Source organism: Mugil cephalus, chromosome 23 (genome assembly GCF_022458985.1).
Source record: "Mugil cephalus isolate CIBA_MC_2020 chromosome 23, CIBA_Mcephalus_1.1, whole genome shotgun sequence".
NCBI lineage: Eukaryota > Metazoa > Chordata > Actinopteri > Mugiliformes > Mugilidae > Mugil > Mugil cephalus.
The window spans coordinates 15,387,943-15,410,220 of NC_061792.1; the positions used below are offsets into that span (position 1 = coordinate 15,387,943).

Consider the following 22,278-nt stretch of genomic DNA (forward strand, 5'->3'; position numbering starts at 1 on the left):
AGTAGGTGTCAGCAGTTATCTCAGCTAGCTGCTGGTGTGAACCCTGGACATGCAGCCCATTTATCACCTGCTAATGTAACGCACTAAAACACACCAGCTGGCACAAATCCACATCTTTTATTCCACAGTCACATCTCATCTCCAGCAACATCTCCAGACTTCTTGTGTGTCTTTTTGAGCCAGGATATCAGGATGTCGTTGGTCTCTGCTGGCTTTTCTTTCTGAGTCCAGTGTGCACACTCCTCCAAGTGTCCTCTGGTCAGATTCACTGCCTGTGGTTCATAAATATCACGTTCATTTCTGACAATCACTCCACCAATGGTCTCGCTGCTGAATCTTTCTTACCATTTCCTCCATTCCCATGCTCAGGAATGGAGGCAGTGTGCGGTCTCTGCCTGACGTCACCATCAGCGCCGGCTTCAGCAACTACCACACACACACACACACACACAAAACCCAGTGAGAAACTCAGCTTTGGGAAACTGCCATAAAGTTTTCCGTCTAGCAGACCTTGTCAAAGGGCCGAGTACACATCCACTTCCAGTTTTCTTCCAGATGTCCATACCAGTTCAGTGGCCTCCTGTACGACACATGAGAAGAAACAGAAGAGTCTGAAACAGTGAGCTCCTTTTTTTTTTTTTTTTTGAAGTTTAGCTGAGATGTTAAATGTGTGTGACCTGAAGCCTCTCTCTTTGTACTGGCTGATGTAGTACTGCATGTCTGCCTTTGACAGTAGGGGGCTCGGGGGAATCTGTTCGGGCAGACCCACAAGCAGGCCGCCTGTGGCACAATGGAAACACAACATGAGCTCACATCGGTGTGGAAAAAGAAGAGGCAGCAGGAGATGTTCTCACCTCGATCACAGACTCCTATAAGGTCATATACAGGACCATCCTGCAAAAAAATACAGAAACATCTATTATGCTCCAGACTGGATTACACTTGAGTTGATATTTGTTTTTTGTTTTTTGTTGTTGTTAGCGCCCGCTCTAAACGCTAACGCTCTCTGGGGACATAACTTGGTTATTGTTCTCCAGACCTGATGCTACATGTTGTCACCCGTTTGTGTACTCACTTCTTCACGGTTTCTGTTAAAAACAGCGTTGAACGTTCTCTCCAAATCCTTCTCCAGCTCAGCTGCCGCTACATCCTGGAACACAAACACGGATTTCACTGGTTACTGCCTTTACGCTGCCTTCTATCCCTCAGAGAAAGGGACAGGAGACACCAGGTGTGGATGCACACATTTGGCTCAGGGTGTTCAAGAGGTTTTGTCCCGCTCACTGCATCGCCCACAAGATGGCGCTATGGCTTACTCTGTTGCGGAAGTAGAACTGGTAGTCAAAAAAGGGAACAGCCTTCAGTCTTTCCATGATGTCGACGGAAGGATCCCCCTTCACCAGAGGAGTGTTCAGAGACGCCACGGCCCTTCAAACACAAGGAAGGACACATTTCACCTCCACACACAGCCTCAGCAGAGGATCACTGACTGTCTGTCTGTGTGTGTGTGTGTGTTCACCTGACTCTCTCGGGATAAGTCTGGGCCATGGTCCACACCAGGTTGCCGCCCCAGTCTTGACCAACCAGAGTGACCTGAGGTATCGACTGGAGAAAAGCCAGAGAAGAATCTGCCACCTGAAACTTTATGAGCTGGTATGCCGTGTAACGAGCCACTACTCACCATTCTGTCCAAAAACGTGACGAGATCCTAGGAAAAGAGAGAAACGTGTCGTGTGTAAACATAATTAAATAAATAGATGTTTGTTTTTAATCTGCAGTCTGTTGGGGAGTTTGTACCTTAACAATCTTCTCCATTGAATACTCCTCTCTGTCTGTGAATGAGAATGAGAATGATAGTTAAAGAGAACACAGGCGATTCACACACGAGAGATTAGTGTTGTAATGAGTAGTTTAACACACCAAGAGGCGCTGTGGACTCTCCGTATCCCTTCATGTCTGCAGCGATTGCCCTGAACCCCGCTGCAGCCAAGGCCGGCATCTACCCAACAGGAGAAACACGTCAAAACTCTCCTGCAATTGTTTGACTTGAGGAAACAGGAAGTGATCGGGTTACCTGGTGCCTCCAGGTGAACCAGGAATCAGGGAAGCCATGACACAGAAGAACAGGGGGGCCACAGCCCATTTCCACAAAATGAATCCTGACACCTGGCTGAGACACAGAGACAACAGTGTTTGAGAGTGGGCTGTTGATCAGTCAGTGAGCTGCTGGTGTTGGTTCAGAGCCTTACACTGATGGAGACGTAGCCATGAGACACTTGATCCAGTCTGCAGGGTGGTGGAGGACTCTCTGCTCCAACAGCCTGAAGCACACAGCAGGGATGTGTTCACACCAGCAGCAGAGCAACAGTGATCAAAGCCTCGATGATATATTCAAACCTGAACTCCCGTAAACTCGGCCAGTTTCTCCAGAGCGACGTCCAGGTTCTCCACCAAGATGGCCTTCAAGCCCGCTCCCTCCGCCGCCTTCACACCCTCCTCATCTGCATCCAGCCACACAGCCTGGAATAAGATGCAGGGCTCAGCACAAAGACGTCGATCCACGTCATGGTGAGCAGCATGTAGCAGCACCAGAGTCCACTACCTGCTGTGGAGTCACACCCAGGCGCTGCAAAGCTGAGCTGAACATGGCAGCCTCGGGGACTCTGTGACCTGACCGGCAGGACTGGAGGACCAGGTCAAAATTACCCCCCAGCAGACAGAGAAGGCGGGCGGGGCCGTCTCCATCGGCACTGTCGTCTACCCAGTGGTTGGCCAGCACGGCTGTCAGTAACCCTTTAGACCAGAGAGTAAAGTCACATTCAGACATCTCTTCCCCAACTTAGAAATGAGTAACTCAGACTGTAGTGTACCACTGCCACGCAGGCTGGAAGACGTCTTCAGCACGGCTGTCTGGACGTCCGCCATCGCCCCTCTGAGCTCCTCCAGCAGGCCTTTGACTGACCAATCAGACGGCAGAGTCACTCCCCTGACCCGAGCCTCCTTCGCACAGTCGGCCTCCAACGCTGGGATCATCTTCACACGCAGTCAACCACGGTCAGTAAAAGCAACGCCACATGACAGACCTGAAGGAAAGCAGCAAACATCTTCACCCACCTGAGAAAGACTTATGGAGCCTCTCTCCGCCTGCATCATGGCGCCGTCCTTCTGGGACGCCACACTGGACAGGAAACCCCTGACAACCAGAGCGCACACATCTTTACTCTGACTGAGCTGCACACTACACAGAACATCTTTACTCTGCACACATGACATGTGACAGCAGGAACTAACCTCGGCAGCTCGTGCACCTCCTCGAACTTGTCGAACACGGCATCGGGCCGAGAAGGGACAACAATTCCCCAGAAGTTGAACAGGATGACTTTCCTCTCTGCCATCTCCTCTGATTCTGAGTGCATAGGTTTGAAATTTGTCCTCAAACTGTCTGAAGTTTCTCTGCTGCTGCAGCTTTTATTCATGTGGGAGGGTGAAGTTCTGCATACGCGGGGGCGTCCCCTTCCTTGGAGTGACTGTTGGCGGGCGTCAGAGGTCACTGGCCTCCAGCTGTGGTCTCTCTGCTAATCCTCACCTGGAGCTAAGGAGCTAAGGACAGCCCCTTGCTCCATGTTGACTGTAGTTAGTGTGTGAGGATGGAAAATATCAGCTCACCAGGTAAAGTAGTAACTGTTGATGAGTTTGATGTTTTCCTGAAGTAATGATTTGACTTTAATTTGTTAAATTAAGGCGTGTTATTAAAATGTTTAAGATTAATGATATATTAGTATGATCTGCTTGTACTTTCAGTTGACGGTTGACTGTGCATCTGTAGTCTGACCTGAGGAGAGTCAGTACAAATAGAATTTATTGAAATGTGACTCGTGTGACAACACAGTGAGAGCTAATTAACTCCAGGGATTAACAGCTAGTGCTTGCTGACAGCTCCCAGCTGTTACTTGTCACTCCCTTAATTATGCAGGACTTTGAGGCTTAACAAGCAAATGAATGGATAAGTCATAAAAAAATAAAATTAATAGAAAAATAAGCTGAACAGATCAACAAAGTTTTTGTACCAGGCTGTACAGATTTATTCCACAGTGCAGCATCATTGCATAGTTTAAGGTTTAGAAAAAATAAATACAATAGTTACTGTATACGTTTCTGGTGTACGAAATACTAAATATATTAAATATTACAGGGAAATAAATGAAAAAATGCTAAACATGAAATATACTAAAACATATATACACTAAAATACATTCAAAAAATTGTCTTCAGCTTCAAACTTTGTTCTGGAAACCACGAAGTCTTCATTAACAAAGATAAATGGTGTGAACACTGGAAACCAGCAGGAAGAACTGTTGATGCTCGAGTGTTGTTGATGGACGTGTCTGAATCATTCATGAGGGACTGGATCTGTTGGAGCTCTGTGAAGAGTTCACATGCAGCTCTGTTGATGGTCATAAATGGAGACCATGTGGATGAAGGTCTCCTCTCCACCTCCCAGTAACATGGTCCAGGCACAGTCTGCTTCAACCTCTCAGGACCATCAGGACACAGCTCATCCTGTTCACTCTCACCTCGGAGGAGATGGTCACCAGTCGCTGTAGAGAGAAGAAGAAACAACAGGTAGAGTCACTTCCTCATCGGTCAGTCAGTGTCTGTTCACATGTCGTAAGGTTGTCGCCTTCACATCATCTCTCACAGCTTCACTGAGAAGCTGCAGGTTCAATGGAAACACAGGATCAGTTCATTACGGCTGAACTACTACAGCTACTACTGACCTCAGAGTCTCCAGTTTATAGAGTGGACTCTTCACAAGATCACGCAGCTGCTTCACTCCTGGACCCTGCAGCTTGTTGTAACTCAGGTCCAGACTTTTCAGATGGGAGGGGTTGGACTTCAGAGCTGAGACCAGAGAATCACAGCTGATCTCTGACAAACCGCAGGAACTCAAACTGGATAAAGAAAGAAGAAAGAGCATTTTCACTCATCCAGATGTGACTCGTTAGCACTGATTAGAAACCACCTTGGGACTGAATTAAGTAAAAGTAAACTGTATGGATGGAAGATCTGAATGACCATAATTTGGATCTACAGTAGAAACAGACAGTAACTGACCCCAGATTCTCCAGTCTACAGTCTGGACTCTCTAGAAATCGACACAGCTGCTTCACTCCTGAATCCTTCAGCTCTTTATTGTAACTCAGGTCCAGCTCCGTCAGATGGGACGGGTTGGACTTCAGAGCTGAGCCCAGACAATCAAAGCTGATCCCTGTCAAATCACAGCGAATCAACCTGCAGAAAGGAGGAAACAAAGAAAAGAAAAAGACAAAGTTCAATGTTAAATAGACACATTAAATATACAAGGAACCAGAGGACACAAGTAGGATGCAGGAAAACATGAGAGAACATGAAAAACAACCAGATGGAGATCAGTTCACAGCTCCATTAACCCCAAGAAATCCAGAAACTCTGAGCTGATCATCATATTAACATGGAGTCTGACCTCAGAGTCTCCAGTCTACAGTCTGGACTCTGCAGAAAACCACACAGCTGCTTCACTCCTGGACCCTGCAGACTGTTGTTACTCAGGTGCAGGTGTTTCAGATGGGAGGGGTTGGACTTCAGAGCTAAGACCAGAAAACCACAGCTGATCCCTGACAGACTGCTGCCACTCAACCTGAAATGGAAAGTTACAACGTTATGGATGGAGGTAAGTTCAGATCAGATCAGATCAGATCCACAACAGTAACTGACCTCAGAGTCTCCAGTCTACAGTCTGGACTCTCCAGAAAACCACACAGCTGCTTCACTCCTGAATCCTCCAGCTTGTTGTTGCTCAAGTTCAGAAGTCTCAGATGGGAGGGGTTGGACTTCAGAGCTAAGACCAGAGGGCCACAGCTGATCGTTGAAAAACTGCAGTGGCTCAAACTGGATAACGAACGTATCAAAGAACTATAAGTTGCAGCTCAAATCACATCTCTTATTATCTTATTAAATGTCTTCCAACAACAGTCACATATGGACATTACAGAGTTCTTCAGGTTATATCTCCCTAACATCTGACTGACACTAATCAAGAGGGCATTTACCAAAGTTCCTGTTGAGAATAAGTTTCCTTTTTGAGTTTATATCTCTCCACTGCAGCTCAACAGGAAACACAAAGATGCCAACACTTTAATTAGCTTCTGGTTCTGTACAACAGTCCAGACAAAAGACATCATCTAAACTGGATCTCTGTTCTCCAGAATGCTGCTAATAAAATACATGCAAACTGACCTCAGAGTCTCCAGTTTACAGTTTGGACTCTTGAGTCCAGCACACAGCTGCTTCACTCCTGAATCCTGGAGGCTGTTTTCATTCAGGTCCAGCTCGGTCAGATTAGAGGACTTGGAGCTGAGAACTGAGGACAGAGCTTCACAGCTTCTCTCTGAGAGGTTACAGTCACTCAGTCTGAAGACAAAAAAAACAAAAAAGAACTAGTAACTTCTGTCACCGGCTGAGAGACTGATGTTCATTTACTGATGATATACTTACTGAGCTTTGTTGGAGGCTTTGACCACTGGCAGCAGCCTCAGGAGAACCTCTTCTGAAGCAGAGTATTTCTTCAGGTTGAACTCATCCAGATCTTCTCCTGATGACAGTAAGATGAAGCCCAGAGCTGACCACTGGGCAGGAGACAGTTTATCTGTGGCGAGACGTCCTGATCTCAGGGACTGTTGGATCTCCCCCACTAGAGAACCATCATTCATTTCATTCAGACAGTGGAACAGATTGATGATTCTCTCTGCAGACAGATTCTCACTGATCTTCTCCTTGATGTACTGGACTGTTTCCTGATTGGTCTGTGAGCTACTTCCTGTCTTTGTCAGCACGTCTCTTAGAAGAGTCTGATTGGTCTGCAGTGAAAGACCCAGGAGGAAGCGGAGGAACATGTCCAGATGTCCATTTGGACTCTGTAAGGCTTTGTCCACAGCACTCTGATGTAGATGTATTCTTCTTTTTAATAGTTTAGACCACCAGGATCTTGGCTCTTCCATCAGGTTGACATCAGAGTTGATGAAGCTCAGATGGACATGAAGAGCAGCCAGAAACTCCTGAACGCTCAGATGGACGAAGCAGAACACCTTGTCCTGGTACAGGCCTCTCTCCTCTTTAAAGATCTGTGTCAACACTCCTGAGTACACTGAGGCTGCTGTGATATCGATGCCACACTCTGTCAGGTCTGATTCATAGAAGATCAGGTTTCCTTTCTGCAGCTGATCAAAAGCCAGTTTTCCCAGAGACTCAATCATCTCCCTGGTCTCTGGACTCCAGTGTGGATCTGTCTCGGCTCCTCCATCATACTTGACCTTCTTGACTTTGGCCTGAACCACCAGGAAGTGGATGTACATCTCAGTCAGGGTCTTGGGCAGCTCTCCTCCCTCTCTGGTTTCCAACACATCCTCCAGAACTGTAGCAGTGATCCAGCAGAAGACTGGGATGTGACACATGATGTGGAGGCTTTGTGATGTCTTGATGTGGGAGATGATCCTGCTGGCCTGCTCCTCATCTCTGAACCTCTTCCTGAAGTACTCCTCCTTCTGGGGCTCAGTGAACCCCCTGACTTCTGTCACCATGTCAACACACTCAGGAGGGATCTGATTGGCTGCTGCAGGTCGTGTGGTTATCCAGAGGCGAGCAGAGGGAAGCAGTTTCCCCCTGATGAGGTTTGTCAGCAGCACATCCACTGAGGTGGACTCTGTAACATCAGTCAGGATCTCAGTGTTGTGGAAGTCCAGAGGAAGTCGACACTCATCCAGACCGTCAAAGATGAACAGAACCTGGAACTCTTCAAAGCTGCAGATTCCTGCTTCTTTGGTTTCAGTGAAGAAGTGATGAACAAGTTCCACCAAGCTGAACTTTCTCTCTTTCACCACATTCAGCTCTCTGAAAGTCAATGGAAATATGAAGAGGATCTCCTGGTTGGCTTTGTCTTCAGCCCAGTCCAGAGTGAACTTCTGTGTTAAGACTGTTTTCCCAATGCCAGCCACTCCCTTTGTCATCACTCTTCTGATTGGTTTCTGTCTTCCAGGTGAGGCTTTAAAGAGGTCTTCTTGTCTGATGGTTGTTTCTAATCTGTGTAGTTTCCTGGATGCTATTTCAATCTGTCTGACCTCATGTCCATCATTGACCTCTGCAGTCCCTCCCTCTGTGATGTAGAGCTCTGTGTAGATCTCATTCAGAAGGGTTGAGTTTCCAGCTTTAGCAATTCCCTCAAACACACACTGGAACTTCTCCTTCAGACTAGATTTAAGTTTACGTCGACACCTGTCAAGAGCACCTGAACGACACAACAACAGATAATCAGACCATCTGTGTGTTAGAGCTACTGTGGCTTTAAACTATTCAAACATTATAATATAATCCCAAGAAGCTTCTGCTGATGTGAGCATGCGACTTCAGGCGATGTAGCATCTGCAGTTGGAGGGAGTTACTAAGTCTAGCTATCCATCGGTCCACAGTAAGACAGTCAGACGAGTGGGTCGTTCTGGTTCTGATGGTGGTTCTTTGTTATGTCATTAAAAGAGAACATGACTAATGCACAGAAATAATTAATTTAGTTACCACACTCAAGGGTGATTTTGCAGCACAGTTCAAAATACAGTTAAAATCTTCTACTTTCGAGACACAATTTTCATATCTTAAGAGTTCAGATGATCAAGGGTGAAACCAGAGAAATACATAGTCACATACTAGCAAGCAGCCACTCCACAGGAAAAAGGAAACATGCATCGTACTCTAACCGTCATCTTTTAAGGAAGTGTGCTGAAGATGAAAGGGTTATTCTGCAGCATAAACAGAGATAGTTCCTCTGTGTCTGCATGTTTCAACTGAATGGAACAGACTGAAAACATACCTGCAGTAACGACGTCCTGAGGCAGAGGTTTTCCTGTTGGAGACCAGCAATGAGACGACTTTTATTCTGGGTCAAACAGCGTAAATCCTTTCATGACTGTGTTATGTGACACATGTCCCAGGGTTTCCCCTCCCTCTGACTGACCTTCATTCCTGAGGATTTCCTTTAAAATCTTCTCGACCACCGTTCTAGTCTGTGTGCTGTACATCTGCACCATCAGATCCACCATGCGGTATATATCTGCTTTCTCCAGATAATATATTTTAATAGGTTTAAACCCATGCTTTGCCTCCTCCGCATTCTGCAGCCGCCATCTGAAATGCTTCATCTGCTCAGTGTTCAAATCCATCAAAGTGTTCAGCAGCCACTCCTTTAACGTGTGCTGAGACAAGAGTAAGAACAGAAACATTTGAATTATTCTGGATCAATCTGTTCCAATTAACTTTATTCTATTGTGTTGGTGTGTCCACCTGCACCGTCCTGATGGCAAAAACATCAAAACTCATGTCACTGTCCAAACATTTACAGACCAAGGGGAATGACAACACAAGTACAAAACAGAGACTCCAAATATGTTAACAGTCTTAACATCAAATGGGAACCACCCCGACTGCTGCAGTGAGATAACGCTCATACATGATGCAAGCTCACTTCCTATGTGCTCCCTCTTAATGTAAAGCCAGTGGCAGACCTAACAGGGCAGACAGTTTAAGATGACTGAAGCTCCTTTTAAAAAAAACGATAGAGCTAAGCTGGCAGGTCAGATGCCGCCTCACAATGGACGCTCGGTTTGTCTGAAATACCCCTGCTACTCCTGGCCAAGAAAGTTAATTTGGAATACATCTCAAACGTTCACATCTGGAACAAAAGAGGAAGGGACTTGTTGAAGGATAACTTACGGTGCTGTCGTCCATCGGGGTCCCACTGTCAGGACTGTGGATCTGAAAGCTGCAGAGAGATGGAGATTTAGTGCAATATTGGATGTGTTTTCATTTTAAATCTCCAATGTCTTACCTGTTCTGAGGGGAGAACTTTTGTCTTTTACGTTCAGTGGCGTCATTGCTCTTCACAGATGCACAGCTGGGTTTAGGTTCAGGTCCAGGAGAGTCTGCTCTGTCCTCACTCTGGTCCATGCCACTGAATTCATCAGCTCACACACAGGTTCTACCTTCACCTGCAGAGGAAACACAAATCATTCACCTGAACATCAACTGAGATCATCTCTGCTGTAAAAATATCAGCTGCTCCTCCACTCACTGGCTCTGGATGTTGACTGGTCTACTCTCAATAAAAACTCTTGAAGCTCCACAGTCAATTAACAATTAACCAGAAACATTTCAAACTCACAGACTGGAGGCTGGAACCAGCACATATTTGACTGATTAACGGACGCTCAGTGTCCACTTCACTCATTTGAATAAATTCATAAGTTCAGGTTGCAAAGGCCAAATAATTATTATTTATTAATAATTATTAGCTCCCTGAAAAGGAATTGACAAGTTAAAAAGGAAAGTCATGAATCCATTGTGTCATTTTTTTGTCAAATTAAAATGTAACAGTATTTCATGTTATGCACATTAATATTATGCAGCCACACACACACACATGCATTAAAACAAAAGATTTATAAGAAATAAAGACAATGAAGAAGTGATGAATGCTGCATAAAACTGAATGAAGTGCAGTCAAGGCTCATGCAGCCTTCACACGCTGACTTCTACGGAGCAGAAGTGGTGGTGATGATGTGTGAGCTCAAGTCTCCGATACATTATAAAGTCAAATATCTCCAAAACATGCACATAATTCAGTAAAAGCAAAAGCTCTTCAGCGAAATGCAAAGTCCCACTAAATGCTCGAAGGAAATATTAAAGTATAAAGGAAAGAAAATCCGTTCTATTCTACACTGATAAATATAATAACACAGAAAGTCATGCAGCTGTCCTCCAGCCTCTGTCCCCAGAGCTCAGGCCGCTCTCAGAGGCTCAGACAGCGGGACAGAGGCGGCACATCTCCGCCTCGTCCACAGACTGATGGAGGCTGAAAAGCTGCATCGGTCTCCACAAAAAGTTTCAGCAGATTTCTGTTGTCTCTGAGCTGCCTACGGCTGATATTAACATTGCATACATAAAACGGCTTCATTACCTTCAGGTACTGCAGTCACGCCATCTGCGCTTCGGCGAGGCACGGTCGCGCTATCTACACTTGAAAATCGAGTGCCCGTCTACATCGCATCGGACGGTAAAGCGTTTGAGCGGCTTTATGGTGCATTCAAGTGCATCCCGTAAACTAGGAAGTCTATATTTTTCTTCTTATTTTCATTTGTTGAAATACATATATCAGTCATTACTTTGTTGTTATTTTACTACATTCTATTTAATGATTAAAACTAAGTGACAGAACATAATTATTGAAGCATATTCAGAATCCAACTCATTTCTGCATAGTCAGATTTGAAAACTTAATTAAGAAAAGAATCAAATTGTTTTCCGCATACTCTACAGCTACCACTGTGGTGATTTTCAATTTATTTCACTGCATCACTTTCTGAAAATGTGATGTTGAATTCTTATCCAATGAATGATGTATATGGGCAGATTAAAAGAATAATTAAAAAAACAAAACTAATTGTTTTCTGCAAACTCCACCAGATTCTGGTTCTACACATCCCCAGCTACCACTGTGTAGATTTTCAACTTAATTCACTGCATAATTTTCAAGTAAACTTGTGTTGAAAGTATGCTCCATGAATGATGTATATGAGCAGATTAAAAAAATAATTAAAAAAACTAATCAAATTGTTTTCTGCAAACTCCACCAGATTCTTCTTCTACACGTCCCAGCTACCACTGTAGAGATTTTCAACATATTTCACTGCATCATTTTCAGATAAACTCGTGTTGAATTTGGCTCAATGAATGATGCACATGGGCAGATTTAAAAAAATTATTAAAAAAACAAAACAAATTGTTTTCTGCAAACTCCACCAGATTCTTCTTCTACACGTCCCAGCTACCACTGTGGTGATTTTCAACTTAATTCACTGCATCATTTTCAAATAAACTCGTGTTGAAATCATACCCAATGAATGATGTATATGGGCAGATTAAAAAAATAATTAAAAAAACAAAACAAATTGTTTTCTCGAAACTCCACCAGATTCGTGTTCTACATGCCCCCAGCTACCACTGTAGTGATTTTCAACATAATTCACTGCATCATTTTCTGAAAATGTGATGTTGAAATCATACCCAATGAATGATGTATATGGGCAGATTCAAAAAAACAATTATAAATAAATAAATAAATCAAATTGTTGAAAATTTGTTGGTAGCTGGGGACATGTAGAACAAGAATCTGGTGGAGTTTGCAGAAAACTATTAGTTTATTTTTTTTAATTTTTTTTTTCTCTGCCCATATACATCATTCATTGGATAAGAATTCAACATCACATTTTCAGAAAGTGATGCAGTGAAATAAATTGAAAATCACCACAGTGGTAGCTGTAGAGTATGCGGAAAACAATTTGATTCTTTTCTTAATTAAGTTTTCAAATCTGACTATGCAGAAATGAGTTGGATTCTGAATATGCTTCAATAATTATGTTCTGTCACTTAGTTTTAATCATTAAATAGAATGTAGTAAAATAACAACAAAATAATGACTGATATATGTATTTCAACAAGTGAAAATAAGAAGAAAAATATAGACTTCCGAGTTTGCGGGATGCACTTGAATGCACCATAAAACCGCTCAAACGCTTTACCGTCCGATGCGATGTAGACGGGCACTCGATTTTCAAGTGTAGATAGCGCGACCGTGCCTCGCCGAAGCGCAGATGGCGTGACTGCAGTCTTCAGGTGGAGTTGTGCGCGCAGAAGCAGATCTGCGACACAGTCTGCGCCATGAAAGTGAAAGTCAACCGAACTGAAACGAGGACACACCCAGAGGCGTTTACACCACAGACACCACACACAGGCCAGCTGAACGGTTTCAGTACAAACAGTGACCACTGATAGTCTGGTGTGAAGACACTTAAATATCAAATATTTGTTCAGGGGTCAGTGAAGCAGCCAGTGATGTGTCAGATGTTTAACAAGATGGGGATCTCCCACACTAATGATATGGGACAGGTTTAAATAAAGCATTTGACCAACACAAACGTCATAAAATACAGTGTGTTTTTATATTTACTAATTAATGTTCAGTAAAGTTCCATTTTCTCCAAACTGTCCATCTGTTTAGGATTTTAACTGGAGCTTTATCTCCCTCTGGTGGTGAATAGTGAACACAGACAGAGGCGTGTCGTGTAGTGACGCCACTACTAGACTCAACCTAGAATCTAGACGCCTGTTCGAAATGAAAGTATAAGACCAGGAAATAGTGATCATCGATGTGATCAAACCTCTCTGGGTGCAGTGAACGCTTTGACACAGAGGTAAGAGTAACAAAGAATAATAGAGTGTTATTTTTTTTATGTAGAACGCGTTTACAATTTTAATTTTTACGCTGTAAATGAAACATGAAATCATCCAATGTGCTCAGTTTTGCGTCTCTCGACCACGTGGTGTGATACATTTTAAATAATTTAAGTTATCCAAAGTTGTTCTAGTTATCATTTGTATCCGACAATGTCTTAAGTGATCCACGTGCAGTTATTGTTGTCAGGTGTAAAAGCACAAGATCTTTTTTTTTTGTGTTTCACATTAAATCCAGCAGTGCAAAAACCAATAACACAAACAAAGTTGCTACGGGGACATTGACACTTAAGAACAAAAAATAAATAAAGAAGAGAAAGAACGAAACCCGGCATGAAACGCGCTTCATTTCCCACTATAAATTACATAAAGGTAGTCACTGAAGTATGATTCAAAGTCCTTGTGAAACACTGAAAAAAATTGTTAAGAATGTCACAGGAAGTTGCACACATGATCATTTCTACATCAGCGACCCGAGGAATAAAATGGATAGCGTCAAATAACGAACTAAAACAAAACTTATGTGTGACCATGTGTGGTCAACGGACGCTGACAGGAACTGAAAAAGTAAAGTAACTTCACCACTTCGTGTTAAATTAAAACAGGTGTATTTTTCCCCCCCGCACTAAACAAACGCGGTTTACTCATCTTGCACCTCTGTGAGTATTTTAACTAAATTTGAAGCGACAGTTTATTTGAAGCTAACTTTATGATAGCGGAGCAGCTGTAACTATGTTAACGTTATCAGCGCAAGTTAACGGTTAACGGTCGGGCTGGAGTTTATTATATTATTTCTCTGTTTTCTTTGGCGTTGACCAGCCCTCAGAAATTATCTGAAGTTGTAGTTTGTAGTTGTATTTTTATTTTTTATTTTATTATTATTATTTTTTTTTTCACTAAACAATCCAAATCTCCCTTCTCCATCACTGCACTTGCTCAGCCAGTAGTGGTTAGCACTGATGGTTGTGGAGTTCATATGTTCTCCTTGCATCTTCCTCCCATTATCCAAAGACATGCTCGTTAGGTTGCTTGGTGATTCTAAATTAGCCGTAAGTGTGAGTGTGATGGTTGTCTGTCTCTCTGTGATAGACTGGAGACCTGTCCAGGGTGTACCCCGCCTCTCACCTGATGACAGCTGGATGGGCTCAAGCTATCCTGCAACACTAGTGAGGATAAGTGGTTACATAGGATGAGATATGTAATTTCCCCATGGGTAAGTTATGCTGGTCTTTCACAGACACTATCAGTGTCTTTGAAGTCTGATAATAATCCTTTGTTGTTTTTATTTATTAATTTTTTGTCATCCGATCCAATTCCAGAGGTACTGAACAGCTGTTTATCGTCAGTGGAGATGTTGAGACTCATGTGTAAGTTCCTCTCTCTCTCAACTTTGTATTTTCAGACAACTTGAACTTGTTTAGTTCTCTCTATGTTTACTTGCTATATCCCACCCTTTGACAGGTGCTGTGATACCCAGATAATCTGTGTTATCCACTTCATCTGTAAGCGTGACCACTCTGTCAAAATGTTATGGTTGATCCAAGAATACACACATCCCATACAATATTTGCCATTTTGTATCCTGCATAATTTGTAAAAAAGGAGGTAAACAGTAGTACCTATAGTTAGAATGTCAGACATTTTTATACTACCTCAAAACCACTGATGCAGCCAGGCGTTTTACCTGCGCTGCAGATATATGTGAACTGTGGGGATAAATCTGCCTGTAAGAGACATGGGATGTGTTTATCTTTAAATCGATAAACAGACAGAAGTCAGGACACATGGCTTGTACCACACAGTCTGCGTTAGATTATGTCAGGAGTGCCAGAACCCACCTTGTGGGAGAGTTAAAGAATCTCTCTGTGATTTTGGAGAACTTGTATCAGAAAGGAGTCCTCACTGATGAAGAAGTCAGCAAAATACGAGCAGAGAGGGATGATTATGATAAAACCAGAAAAATACTGGACTCAGTCACAAATAAAGGGGAAGCAGCCTGCTACGAGTTTCTCAGGATCATTGACACAACGAGGAAGAGGACCTTAGAGAGGCAACCTCTTCCCTCTAAGAACAAGAGTGATGCTTCCACTGAGGCCAGGAAGTTTGACCTGCATCACTGGATCAGTTGCTTTTCTTTCAAGGAGGACCCGCAAGTGGATTTAACCTACTTACAAGGTATTTTTGAGTCAAAATCTAACTGAGAATGTGTGTACATTTGAGAGTTTTGATGTGCTACAAGTATTAATTCATGGTATATTTATTTTAGGACCAAAGTCATGCCACAAATACCAGGCCAAGCTAAAGTCTAAAGCACGGAAGTTATCAAATGAGTTTTGGAAGGCAAGTAAAAATCTGTTTGAAGACAAGAAGCCGGATCTGTCGTACACTTCACTTGTGTTAGATACACAAGACAATGTTTCTCCATCTAAAATAAAGAAACTTAAGAGAAAGAAAGGCCAAATGATTCGTCCTAAAAAGCTCAGGACATACATCCCTGAGGACAAAACAGAAATTTCCCCCAGTGACTTGCTGAAAACATATAAGAACATAGTCTTGGTTGGGAAGCCTGGAATCGGAAAGACAGCTCTCACTCATGAAATGCTGAGACTCTGGGCAGAAAGAGACAACAAGGAGTTAGACTACATGTTTTACTTTGATATGAGAGAAACATCCAACATCACAGCAGCCAGGAGTTTAGAGGAGCTTCTTTTCAATGTGTCCATTGGACCAGAAGAAGGGGCTGATGAGGTCTTAGATGATATAAAGAAGAACTCTGAAAATGTGACAATCATTTTGGATGGAATCACAGATCTCTGTTCATCAGTGGTGAAGAGCCTTGTAGAGAAAGACCTTCTACCTGATGCAAAGATCATCATAACATGCAGACCAGCTGACGAGGATGACTTCTTTTATGGAGACTGTGTCAGAGTGGAGGTGAAAGGCTTTAGTGAGCAGACCATCAGATCATACTTATCTGCAGCACTCGGTAATGAACAAGAGAAGGTTTTGACCAACCTGGAGTTGGTGACTCTTTGCCATGTCCCAGTGTATGCACTGATGGTGGCTGCCTGCTTCTCATCAGGAGGCTCTCCACAGCCGTGCACTGAGACAGAAATCTACATCAATATTGTTCGTCACTGTCTTCAGATAAACAGCAACAAAACAAAGAACAAAGATCTCAACTCCTTCATCAGCACCAAGAAGAACGAAATACTGTCTTTGGCTGAGGTCGCTTTTGTTGCCACTCGAGGAAAAACTGTGAACCTGACTGAAGTGTCCTGTGAAGACAGCTGTGTCCTTTCCTTCCTGAAACCACTTGTTATCAAAGCCGCCTGTACTGAAACAGAAACGATATACGCCTTTCTACATTACACAGTGCAGGAGTTTTTTGCAGCTCTGTGGCTGTTGAAGAATCCTGATCGAATCAGAGATGTGTTAAAGCAGTGTCTCACTGAGGAGATGAGACACATGAAACATCTGATCCCTTTCATGTGTCGATTGTTGAGTGAGAGGAAACCTACTTTGATGAGGCTTCTGATTCCAGCTGATGATCTCAAAAATACATCTGACTGGTTCTTAAAGGAGGTGATAACTACATTTTCTCCTGGTCTAAAGAAGCAAGGTGTGGATGACTCTGAGGACAGTGGGCTCAATGTCGACATACTGTTCTTATGTCAGTGCTTGTATGAGTCCCAGAGTCCTGAAGATTGCATCTACCTTCTGGACAGACTGGACTACCAGCTTGACCTCAGTGAAGAGAGTCTGGACTGTTCCCCTTGCTGTGCTCTGGCCTATGTGCTCAGTCAGTGTAAGGAAAGGAAAGCATGGCTGAACCTAGAGGATGCAACGATATCAGAGCAAGGAATGAGACAACTGTTTGGATGTCTGGAAAATGTCCAATGGTAGGACTCACTCTACTGCTTATAAACTGAGAATGACACTAACTCTGGATTAGTTCAATAACCAGATAATGGGCTCTTCTTTACTTTCTAGGTGTGACCCTCTGCCACAGCAGCTGTGGAAGATTTTCCTTCTCAGTGACAGACAGATGGACTATGTGACCTTGCTTAGTATAGATGGAAATCAGCTACACCTTCCAGTTGAGGGTAAAAGACGTCTGTTTGACAGAGCTGTTGAAGTCATGCAGAGAATGACTAAGAAGGTGAATGTCTGTCTGTACGGGGACAGAGTGACTTCTGTCTGCCAGAACCTGTGTGAGTCCCTCTTACAGGCACTACCATACATCAGCTCGCTCAGGTAAGATTTTACTTTAGAGTCATAATTATTACACAACATTTTACCCAGATCCAGTCTGTCTGTGTCAAAATGAAAATCACAGCGTTGTGGTTGTCATAATTTTTTTAATACATTGTGTGGTGAGATGAGGTGGAATATAAGGATTCAGGAATCCATGAGTAAAGCTACTCAAGTTAATAATTAGATTTTGTAGAATCAAGCCTCACTGTGAAGGATGAGTCTGGGTATTATAACCCTTTTGATTTTCCTGCTCCTGGAGTTTTAATTCCCTGAACTCTTTTCACCTCAGAACTGTTTACTATTGGGTTTCTTCAGAAATAGACATAAATGTACAGTTGTTATTCAGGAACACATAAAAAGCTCTATGTTATACTTTCATGAGGTTATTATGAGCTCTTCGTGGAGCACAGGAGTAGAATGTTGTGGATGGCTGTTTACTAGTACATTGTTTTAATGTGATTCAGATGTGACATGACTTAAAGCAGCATTCTTTGACCTTCAGTAAGCGTCATGTCACTGCTCCTGTAGTAGGTGATAGATCTTGGCAGCGATGTCTCTACGTGATAATGACCCGTCTGTAGCTGTAACTTGTGTAGTATATTTGAAGACCAACAAAACTTCCACTGGTGAAACATATGTGGAAAATACTCGATGTGGTTGTGACTGTGTTATAAAAGTAGTTTATGATGCCATTCTACAGTACATGCAGTAGAAACATGTTTGAAACACCTGTTTGTTTTCATGCAGCTTCAGGAAGTCTGACAGAAATCCAGATTTATGGAGTCAGTCGGAGCAATCAGCACTGGAGAGAGATCAGAAGAGGCTGTTACTGGATTTATGTGTCAGAGCAGCACTACACAATGAACACAACTGTGACAGTGTAGTGAATATGCTCCTCTCATTGTTTCCTGATAAAACTGACATAAATAACCTCCTTCTCTATTTGTACCAACATGTCAAGAGTGAAGGGTTTTTAAATGTCATACCAAAACTGAGGTCAGTTTTCCAGTCTCCTACAGTCTGGTTCATAAACCTCTCAGAGAGAAAGACCTCCATCCTCCTGGAAGTGATGAAACTCCAATCAGAAAAGAAACCAGTGGAGCTGAGAGGCTGCTCACATGAAGAGAGTGAAGTGAGGAGTTTCCTGCAGTGTCTGCCTTATATCTCACAGCTCAGGTAAATCATTGTATTTGACATATTTGGTGGTGGTACTGTATCACTAGGTCCATATGCTGATATGTATGTGTATGTGCTTGTATCAGTGAATGACTAGATGTGTTATTCTCATCATAAAGTGCTTTGAGAACCAGTAGGAAGAAAAACACCATATAAATCACTTATTTATCTACCACTAAAAAAAAGGAAAAAGTCGTGATTACATGGGCTGGATAATGATCAGCCCACAAAGGGCTGAATTCAGATTTTTAACTTTAATTGCAGCAACTCAAAATGTCCCAGGGGTGTTCTTTAAATTTAGTTCAAGTGAGCGTGGGTCAGTCAGTGGTAACGAGTCCTTCATCCTCTAGGAACTCCCTGCATACTTTCTCTACATGAGGCAGGTCATTGTCTAGCACCATTAGGAACCTCGGACCATTTACACCAGCGTAGGGTCTGACTGTGGGTCCAAGGATTTCATCCTGATACCTAATGGCAGTCAGGGAGCCACTGTCTAACCTGTCGAGGGCTGTGCGTCCCTACATGGACATTCCTCCACAGGCCATCACCAACCCACCACCAAACCAGTCGGGCTGAATGATGTCAGAGGCAGCATAACGTTCTCCACGGCTTCTCCAAACTTTTCACTTCTGTCACATGTGCTGAGGGTGAACACGCTCCCATCTGTGAAAAGCACATTGGCCGACCTGCCAGTTATGATGTTCTATGACAAATACAAGTGGACTTCTAGAGGATGTTGGGTCCTCAGGGAGTCTGTTTCTCATTGTTTAGTCAGAGACATTCACACCAGTGGTTTGCTGGTGTGATCTCCAGTTCAGTATCTTAGGAGTGAAACTGACTTGATATATTCTGACAAAAAAAGTTTTTTTTTTCAGTTTTTGACCAGTGTAATATGACTATGTACATACAGATATTCAATAATATAACAAACATTTTGCTATAGTTCGCTGATAAAAATCTATTTGATGAAAAGTATACCACATATCATATGTTTAATCTTTATATTTCAGTTTTGTGCCTCAGTCATCAGACCCTACAGAGGAAACCAGGTTCTTGATGAATCTGTTCTGTGCAGCAGCAGAGAGAGAAAATCAGACAGGAGAGAAGATAGTGGAGCTGTTATCATCAGTCTGCACATACAAAGGATTCCTTGTTAAAGAGATCTGGTGTGATTTCCTCCTGGACCTGTACTCTTACAAGACTGAAACAGGTCTGAGACTCCTTCCATCATTCCAGTCAGTTTTCCAGTCTCCTACAGTCTGGTCCATAAACCTCTCAGAGAGAAAGACCTCCATCCTCCTGGAAGTGATGAAACTCCAATCAAAGAAGAAACCAGTGGAGCTGAGAGGCTGCTCACATGAAGAGAGTGAAGTGAGGAGTTTCCTGCAGTGTCTGCCTTATATCTCACAGCTCAGGTAAATAATAACCATATTTGTGATTGATGTTGATTTGTGTTTGTGTTGTTGCTTTTGATTTGACTTGTCATTTATTTAAAACAGCGCCATCAATCTGTGTGGGTGTCTGTTTAAATTAAAATGAAACAAAACACATTCTCACACATAGGGCTGAGTGGTGAACAGGTTCATACCAATTACCAGTATTTTTTCCCCGTTATCATATGAATTTACCGTCATACCTTTGTATCTGAGTGGTGTTCAGAACGCTGCACCGTGAGACGCTGTTTGAGACCGGACCATTTTCAATGTAGAGCTTCTAAACACACATGATGCGACTGTGTCACTGGGAGGGGTGGTGAAGATGGAAAGGTCCAAAAATAAAGAAGTGGCGGAACGAGAGGGCTTGTGCCAAATAAAAGGTGCTGTGTAGATTTTTTTTTGTTATTTTTTTTTTAGGGTGACCAGATGTCCCCGTTTTGGATGACCTGTCTCCTGACTAAAGCTGCCCTGAAAATGTCTCCAATTTTAACTTTTTATGAATGAGAAATAAAAAACTGTTGCACAAAGACTACAATTATTACAGCAACCGGTCACACTGCTATAGACGTTACAGACATCGCAGTTTAAATATGTTTAACTACAAATACATAAGTCAAAATAAATGAAACCGGAATCGTCCTTGTTTTTTCATTTCATCTTGACAACATAAAATTAATTAATTAATTTTTTTTTTTTTTTTTTAGCTGTAAATGTCTCCAGATTTCCACATTAGCGGTCAGTGCTAACACGGGGTCATGCTAACCTGTTTTACTACTAGTGTGGGATTATTCTACAATATTTACTCATCACACAGTAAAATAGTCCGTCCTCAGTCAATCTACTGCTTTAATTCCTCTCAACCAGTAGAAAATGTTGTGAACACGTGATTATACATAAAAAAAAAATACCGTAATATACCATGACACCATCAGAAATTAGAAAAATACTGTGATATATATTTTTGTTCATACCACCCAGGTCTACTCACACATTCATATGAGACTTTAGACGGAGCTTTTATTGGAGTAAAGTATCTAATCTAAACATGAATTTTCCCAATCCTTATGGTTTCAGTTTTTTACCTCAGTCATCAGACCCTACAGAGGAAACCAGGTTCTTGATGAATCTGTTCTGTGCAGCAGCAGAGAGAGAAAATCAGACAGGAGAGAAGATAGTGGAGCTGTTATCATCAGTCTGCACATACAAAGGATTCCTTGTTAAAGAGATCTGGTGTGATTTCCTCCTGGACCTGTACTCTTACAAGACTGAAACAGGTCTGAGACTCCTTCCATCATTCCAGTCAGTTTTCCAGTCTCCTACAGTCTGGTCCATAGACCTCTCAGAGAGAAAGACCTCCATCCTCCTGGAAGTGATGAAACTCCAATCAGAGAAGAAACCAGTGGAGCTGAGAGGCTGCTCACATGGAGAGAGTGAAGTGAGGAGTTTCCTGCAGTGTCTGCCTTATATCTCACAGCTCAGGTAAATCACTTCTTCTTTACATCATCAACTCTACACAAGAAGAGATGTGCTCTGAAAACAAGTTGTGGAAATTTTATTTTTCAGTTATGTTTCCTCTCTGGTCTGTTTCAGAGGGAAACATTGTTCTCTTTACTCCACTATATTTATTGGACTGGTTTAGTTGCTTATTGTCTTGAAGTCTTTGATTTTCTATCCATGTATGATCAGTTTATCAAACTCAGTCTTTATTACAGATTCAACAAACCAACAAGAGATCAATTAAAGTAGTTGACATTAGTTTAAAATGCTCTTTTTATTTACATTAGTATCATGATCTTTAGTTGATTCTTGGTTTAAAATCAGTTGTGTCTTCACTAAGTAGAAAGGTTCAGTGTTTCAGTCTCTTCCTCCAGAACATTGAGTCAAAGGATTAACAGCAATATGAACAAGATAGATAGATAGATAGATAGATAGATAGATAGATAGATAGATAGATAGTATAATGGATTATTGCAGATAAACAGTTAAGGGTGACAGGGTGCTGTGCTTGTTCATTCACCTGAAAGTGACTCAAACTCAC

The 22,278-nt window shown here is 42.5% G+C and overlaps 3 protein-coding genes across 16 annotated transcripts in view; 1 reads left to right on the plus strand and 2 right to left on the minus strand.

The window, feature by feature from the left end:
- Positions 1-98: 98 nt before the first annotated feature.
- On the minus strand, positions 99-3,684 carry ephx2 (epoxide hydrolase 2, cytoplasmic). The gene is made up of 18 exons (XM_047576246.1): positions 3,292-3,684; positions 3,115-3,193; positions 2,871-3,033; positions 2,603-2,793; positions 2,398-2,520; positions 2,250-2,321; positions 2,075-2,170; positions 1,921-1,999; positions 1,798-1,832; positions 1,682-1,708; positions 1,520-1,605; positions 1,317-1,428; positions 1,076-1,150; positions 855-894; positions 678-780; positions 511-580; positions 346-426; positions 99-272 (listed from the first exon to the last, which is right to left on the minus strand). The coding sequence occupies exons 1-18, from the start codon at positions 3,474-3,476 to the stop codon at positions 129-131; spliced, it is 1,761 nt and encodes a 586-aa protein (XP_047432202.1). The 5' UTR covers positions 3,477-3,684; the 3' UTR covers positions 99-128.
- Positions 3,685-4,057: 373 nt separating this feature from the next.
- Positions 4,058-10,857, minus strand: LOC125000639 (NACHT, LRR and PYD domains-containing protein 3-like). 3 transcript variants are annotated; one of them, XM_047576234.1, is made up of 10 exons: positions 9,911-10,857; positions 9,796-9,844; positions 9,041-9,278; positions 8,897-8,929; positions 6,535-8,320; positions 6,333-6,450; positions 5,755-5,819; positions 5,116-5,292; positions 4,779-4,952; positions 4,058-4,598 (listed from the first exon to the last, which is right to left on the minus strand). In XM_047576234.1, exons 1-10 carry the CDS (start codon positions 10,027-10,029, stop codon positions 4,589-4,591), a joined length of 2,769 nt encoding a protein of 922 aa, XP_047432190.1. In that variant the 5' UTR covers positions 10,030-10,857; the 3' UTR covers positions 4,058-4,588. The 3 variants fall into 3 exon arrangements, with proteins under 3 accessions (XP_047432190.1, XP_047432191.1, XP_047432189.1); XM_047576233.1 differs by lacking the exon at positions 4,058-4,598 and adding an exon at positions 5,504-5,677 and having other exon boundaries at positions 4,857-5,292; positions 5,755-5,928; positions 6,277-6,450; positions 9,911-10,811; XM_047576235.1 differs by lacking the exons at positions 4,779-4,952; positions 5,116-5,292; positions 5,755-5,819 and having other exon boundaries at positions 6,277-6,450; positions 9,911-10,831.
- A 2,352-nt stretch (positions 10,858-13,209) lies between these two features.
- The window catches only part of LOC125000627, a 45,322-nt gene continuing 36,253 nt past the window's right edge, over positions 13,210-22,278 (plus strand). For 7 of the 12 annotated variants that reach the window (XM_047576173.1, XM_047576175.1, XM_047576178.1 and 4 more), the window contains exons 1-7: positions 13,210-13,331; positions 14,461-14,584; positions 14,691-14,738; positions 14,833-15,546; positions 15,638-17,273; positions 17,365-17,628; positions 18,376-18,804. In XM_047576173.1, coding sequence (XP_047432129.1) covers positions 15,156-15,546; positions 15,638-17,273; positions 17,365-17,628; positions 18,376-18,804 — 2,720 coding nt within the window. In that variant the 5' untranslated portion in view covers positions 13,210-13,331; positions 14,461-14,584; positions 14,691-14,738; positions 14,833-15,155. Of the gene's footprint in view, positions 13,332-14,460; positions 14,585-14,690; positions 14,739-14,832; positions 15,547-15,637; positions 17,274-17,364; positions 17,629-18,375; positions 18,805-19,859; positions 20,015-20,066; positions 20,220-21,353; positions 21,720-22,278 lie in introns of those variants that run through there. The other 5 variants (XM_047576174.1, XM_047576183.1, XM_047576184.1 and 2 more) reach the window with 5 other exon arrangements.